General features: G+C 39.4%; 1 protein-coding gene across 1 annotated transcript in view; it reads right to left on the bottom strand.

Annotated features, from left to right (window-relative positions):
- Positions 1-6,277, bottom strand: part of LOC107597049 (chromodomain-helicase-DNA-binding protein 3-like) — a 54,214-nt gene that overhangs the window by 39,556 nt on the left and 8,381 nt on the right. Inside the window, exons 10-19 of the mRNA XM_016287953.1 lie at positions 5,318-5,521; positions 5,017-5,234; positions 4,793-4,924; positions 4,585-4,675; positions 3,002-3,193; positions 2,679-2,879; positions 2,318-2,455; positions 1,373-1,494; positions 1,005-1,178; positions 344-485 (exon numbers count right to left, since the gene is read on the bottom strand). Of these exons, the coding sequence (XP_016143439.1) occupies positions 344-485; positions 1,005-1,178; positions 1,373-1,494; positions 2,318-2,455; positions 2,679-2,879; positions 3,002-3,193; positions 4,585-4,675; positions 4,793-4,924; positions 5,017-5,234; positions 5,318-5,521 (1,614 nt within the window). The remainder of the gene's footprint in view (positions 1-343; positions 486-1,004; positions 1,179-1,372; positions 1,495-2,317; positions 2,456-2,678; positions 2,880-3,001; positions 3,194-4,584; positions 4,676-4,792; positions 4,925-5,016; positions 5,235-5,317; positions 5,522-6,277) is intronic.

Here is a 6,277-nt window from a genome sequence, read left to right as displayed (position 1 = left end):
AATATTTCCACATAGTGAGGTAGATATGTGGGGGCGTGTTAGAACGAGCCGTTTTAGGAGGGCGTGGCAGAGTCTTAACTTTGATAAAGAATATCTCTTTGGTTTTGAGACTTTAGTCTTTGCAACTTCAGGAATCTTATCTATGCACAATCAGCTTGTAACACTCCAAAGAGAAAGGAAAACTTGAAATCGCATCATATGACCCCTTTAAATTAAACATTTTGACAGCATCAATCAAATCAAATTCTCTGACAGCAGGTGGCAGTATTTCACACTACATAAGTTAGTTCATACAAATGACAAGTTTTTTTGTTGCTGTCAGAAATACAGTGTGTGCTCTTACGGCAGAAGCGACGGGGAAGAGGTAGGGGTGGTTGCAGCACTTTTTTAGGTCCATCATAATGTTGAGCAGAGACACCTGGTTTCCTCCTCCCTTAGAATTCAGCGCCTCGAAATTACGCGTCAGAATGAACTTGTAGTATTTTCTGTTTATACAGTGTGCACACAAAAACATATGAAGCACGCATAGCAAGAAATTTATTTAAACAAATGAAATATTTTTATTACTTCCTACTTCCTGCTGATTATCTTGAGATAATAAATACACGTCAAAACATTTTGTTTGAGATATCAATGTTGAGGACTTACTTCTGCATGGGGCTGAGCTCCACTCGGACAATCAGCTCAGTTTTGGCCGGCATGTTCTTAAACACGTCAGCTTTGAGTCTCCGGAGCATGTGTGGGCCGAGCAGGTCGTGCAGTTTCTTAATCTGGTCCTCTTTAGAGATGTCTGCAAACTCCTCTAGAAAACCCTCTAGATTACTGAGGGACAGAAATAAAGCGATGTAGTCAAATTATTTTGAGTATTAAAACGTGTCTGTGTTGATATGTACATACAGTGGCTTCAAAAAGTATATTATTACTTCCTACTTCCTGCTGATTATCTTGAGATAATAAATACACGTCAAAACATTTTGTTTGAGATATCAATGTTGAGGACTTACTTCTGCATGGGGCTGAGCTCCACTCGGACAATCAGCTCAGTTTTGGCCGGCATGTTCTTAAACACGTCAGCTTTGAGTCTCCGGAGCATGTGTGGGCCGAGCAGGTCGTGCAGTTTCTTAATCTGGTCCTCTTTAGAGATGTCTGCAAACTCCTCTAGAAAACCCTCTAGATTACTGAGGGACAGAAATAAAGCGATGTAGTCAAATTATTTTGAGTATTAAAACATGTCTGTGCCTCAAAAAGTATCTGGACACTTCATCCACACAAAAAAATTATATGATTGCATTATATAACATAATACATCTAAATACTTCTTGGGACACTTTTACAGTCACATATAAATGTGCTTTTATGCGCATGGTCATACTTGAAGCGGTTGGGCGTCAGGAAGTTCAGAAGATGGAAAAGTTCTTCCAGGTTGTTCTGGAGTGGAGTTCCTGTTAGCAGCAGCTTATGGTCTATCTTGTAGTCATTGAGTCTCCTGAAGAACTAACACACCACAACAACCATCTTCAGTTAATAAAACACACACACAGAATCTGTATTTCACTTAATTGGAACTATACAAGGTGCTTACTATAGATTCATTATGAAACCACGATGAGCAGGACTTGCCAATCACAAACTATTTTATATTTTTTTGCAAAACGTGTACAATTAGGAGTAAAATTAGTTGTGAATTCGTTATTTTGAAATGTAAATTCTGAATGTGTAGATTATTCTTAATATAGATACTACCACTTCAAAAGTTTGGGTTCAGTGAGATTTTTTTTTAAAGTAATTAATATTGGTTTTAAGCAAGGACTCTTGTATCTCGGGTAACTGTTTTCAGTATTGATATTAACACAAATGTTACTTGCGCAACAAATGAGCTTATTAAAATGATTTTTAAAAGATCATGTGACACTGAAGGCTGGCGTAATGGTTGTTGAAAATTCAGCTTTTTCATCAAAATATATTATAAAATATATTAAACAGTTCTAACAGTTCATCATTCAAACAATTATTATTGTATTATTGCGTTTGATCGAATAAATGCAAGTAAATGTGTATTTTTTATTTTTTTCAAATAACCACAAACTCTTTCTTAGATAGTGACTCATTGAATGAAAACATGTAATGGCTTTATTATGATGGTTTATAAAATTGCTGGTTTATATCGGTCATCCTCAATCTACCGTGTTGCAAAGAACCCAAGAAGTTATTTCCTGTGCTGTATTAAATTAGGATGAATCTCCCAAACACACACACACTCTCTCAAACCAAACAAAACTTGGACAAAAAACAGGAAAACCTAACCAAGTCGGTGTACCTTGGACTGGTTGTTTTTGAGGCGGTGGGCTTCATCCACTACAAGACAGGCCCAGTCAATGGACTTGAGAACGTTCTGGTCTATGGTCACAAGCTCATAGGACGTCAACAACACGTGGAACTTAATGGGCGCTTCTCTCTAGAGGGATGATGGGTAGAAAATGAAAATAATGGTTAGAGTAAAATCACTTCTTCCTATCGCACCAAAATGGCATCCTTTCCCTCTTCTCTCATACTGTGGCTCCTCTCTTTCTGTAACACTTCTCTTCATTTTCCGTCTCACATTGTCCATCTTTGCATTTCACCTCTCCAATCAGAAGTCATTCCTTCCCCTTCCAACGCTCATCTCCTCTCTTTCTCACCCGTAATTTGAAGGCTTTCTTTCCTCCCTTCACCGGCGTGTCCTCAAAGGTGAATTCGTTCTCACGGATGATGGCTCGGCTGTCCTTGTCTCCGGTGTAAGTGACAACGTAGAAGTCAGGAGCCCACATCTCAAACTCCCTCTCCCAGTTAATGATTGTGGACAACGGTGCGCTCACCAGGAACGGCCCTTTAGTGTGTCCCTGGAGAGAGAAATGGACAGAGAGACATGGAAGGATGCACAGAGAGGAACAGGATGGGAGAGAGAAATTTAAAAGTTTACATATCATTTATAAAACACTTTTGTAACCTGACCGTCACAGACCTCTTTAAATAACGAGTAGAGGAAAACAATAGTCTGGATGGTCTTGCCCAAGCCCATTTCATCCGCCAGGATGGTGTCTGTTCCCTGCGCCCAGGAGAACCGCAACCAGTTCAGCCCCTCCAGCTGATAGAGATGCAGCGTCCCTCCTGTCTCTGTCACAAAGTCCGGCTGCTCCTCGTACTTGATTGTAGGCTGAGAGAAGAGTTGGGTAGAGAACTTTTTAGAAACAAGAAGGGTGGTCCTACATGCCCTAAAAGCTTGAATGAACTGAGGACTTTGTGCTAGAAAGCAGATGTGAAAAAAAGGATGGCAAGAAGGCAGAAAAAGGTAGGAGGACCCAATTTTGTGGGCTATTGACAGGTAGATAGTATGAGAAAACAAATATAGTCAGATAAAGAATAAAAGTGAATCAACAGCATAAAAGAGTGGCTCTCAAACTGTGGTATGCTCAGTCCTTCTCCTGGATAGCCAACATCCAGTTTAGCTCCAACTCTGATAAAACACAACTGAACCAGCTAATCAAAATCGAAACGTCCAGGCAGGTGTGTTGGATGATAGCCCTCCAGGAGCAGGATTGGCCACCCCATCTTAAAAGGCAGACATTAGATAATCATACAAAACAATATGAACATTGTATTCCATTTGCAATTTAGTATTTATTTTTTCCAATCCATTTATGATTTGAATATAGCTCTGTGTCTAAGGCTGTAATGAATAGCCTACATATTTCTACAATGCACGACATGAATATTTGAGATGCTGCGCATTGGCAGCATCGCATGCCACAATTTATTATACAATTAACACTGAAAAGAAAGCAGCAGACAACTGAACCGATCAAAAAATGGTGAGTTATTGTTATGTCTGGACTCAAGTTATGTAAGCAACTAGATGCTTGTTTTTATGAGGGCAGGTTTGAACTGAACTGCAAAATTTGCATATTAATGTGCTACATTGTGACAGTGAAATTCTTTCTAAATATGATCATTTTGTTGTATGTTTCTTTTTAGATGCTACCTTTTTTCCTGCTAAAGTGCCAGTAACCTTTTTGGCCTCCCATCCCCCATACTGTATAGCATATTTCTGATGTTATTATGAAAAAAAACCTGCTTGATTTAAAGGTTTTTTTTTTCATTAACAGAAAATGTGAGTACTGATATATTAAATGAATTAACCACAATTAATTTTGTGATTACACAAGTTTTCATAAGATTTCGGTTCAAATCATGATTTGTGGTTTTTTTAACATTAATAACCTATTCATTAATATTAATTTTATTTACTAAAATATTAATAATAATTAAATGAAATACTTCATTATATCATCATACCCTGGCTGAGAAGCACTGGTCTAGCAGCAGCATGATTTATCTTAACTACAGGATATTACCAATATTATTAAAAAAAATAATAACATCATACATTATGTTTAAATAGATGACTAGCTGATAAAAAATTGGAGGAACACCATTCTGACTAAGCTGTACTTGTTTGACTTAACCACACACTTTAGTAAAAATCTTACTTGGCCTTAAAAATATTATTCCTGAACCACTGGAATAAAAGAAAAGGGTGACACCAACATCATTAACAGGCGTGCCTGGAGCGTCATCATTCTCCTCTCTCTTCCTCATCTTCCTTGGCTTCTCTGGGTCCTCCTTCATCACTTCTTCCCTGTGAGAAAAAAAGAACAAAACACTGCTTATTCCATCATCCAAAATGCATTGCTAGAAAACTGTGAGGAATCAAACCCTTGTGACAGTTTTCTGAAACATCTATGCATAACTGCACCTGTGTCTCCAGTACACCGTTTTGTGCGCACTGAACTCAGGGATGTCCAGCTCCTCTCTCTCCCAGGTGCACTGGTCATAGGTCAGATCTCTCCATTTGACCAGGTAGTGGTAGTTGCCCTTCTTATCCACACTGTGCACACACATTCAAACATATGTAATATTCTGACAGTTCAAATTATTCGTATATACAGTATGTCGTATATTAACACAAAAAACACACACCTGTGATTGATTATCCTGTGCACTATCATCCACTCAGGCTTGATGCCATATCGGTAGTACTTCTCCTCCAGAATGGCGTATTGAGGGTCTTTGGCCCTCCGCTTCTCACTCTTCCCAGAATCCTCTTCTCCCCCAGAGCCGTAGTCCAGACTGGGCGGCTCGTCCATGTCCGTTTTCCTCTGATAGTTCCGGAACATCACAGAGTGGAAGATCTCGAGCTGAGGAAGGACAGATATGGATAGGGAAATGTCTGTATGTCCTTTAACAGTTATGTCTGTCTCATACTGTCTTACAACTGAACCTGTAGCTCTGTGATCCAGGTGCAGTGCCAGTAGGACTGTGCCGTGAGCTTCACAAAGAACTCTCTCTCTGGACGACCCTTCATAGGCGGAGGGGGCGGTGCATCAGGGGGTGCATCTGGGGGTGGAGGGACAGGAACAGGGGGTGGGGGATCACCCCATCGCCAGTGCAGAATTTTTTGCACTCGCCCTTTGATTGGTGGACACTGAAAAACAAACAACAGAAGTTGCAGATCATATGAAATATTTCCACTAAACTAATCATTGAGGAATTTGTAATGCATTAATTACAAATTAAAATTTGCAAGTCTATTTTCCTGAAGTAACCTAATAAATTACTTAGTCCGACTCTCAAGCCAAAACTAATTTTGCATCAAACTAAAATCAGCACAAGTAAACTCACTTACCTCAACTAAGCTCATCTTAAATCAATCCTTCTATTTATATACTTTATATATTATTTTATTATGTGTATATAGTATATACTGTATATACACTGAACAAAATTATAAACGCAACACTTTTGTTTTTGCCCCCATTTGTCATGAGCTGAACTCAAAGATCTAAGACTTTTTCTATGTACACAAAAGGCCTATTTCTCTCAAATATTGTTCACAAATCTGTCTAAATCTGTGTTAGTGAGCACTTCTCCTTTGCCGAAATAATCCATCCACCTCACAGGTGTGGCATATCAAGATGCTGATTAGACAGCATGATTATTGCACAGGTGTGCCACTCTAAAATGTGCAGTTTTATCACACAGCACAATGCCACAGATGTCGCAAGTTTTGAGGGAGCGTGCAATTGGCATGCTGACTGCAGGAATGTCCACCAGAGCTGTTGCCCGTGAATTGAATGTTCATTTCTCTACCATAAGCCGTCTCCAAAGGCGTTTCAGAGAATTTGGCAGTACATCCAACCGGCCTCACAACCGCAGACCACATGTAACCACACCAGCCCAG

Source organism: Sinocyclocheilus grahami, unplaced genomic scaffold (assembly GCF_001515645.1).
Source record: "Sinocyclocheilus grahami isolate Dianchi unplaced genomic scaffold, SAMN03320097.WGS_v1.1 scaffold227.1, whole genome shotgun sequence".
Classification (NCBI taxonomy): Eukaryota; Metazoa; Chordata; class Actinopteri; order Cypriniformes; family Cyprinidae; genus Sinocyclocheilus; species Sinocyclocheilus grahami.
The sequence above is the reverse complement of the archived record's forward strand: the minus strand, read 5'-3'. Positions and strand labels throughout refer to the sequence as shown.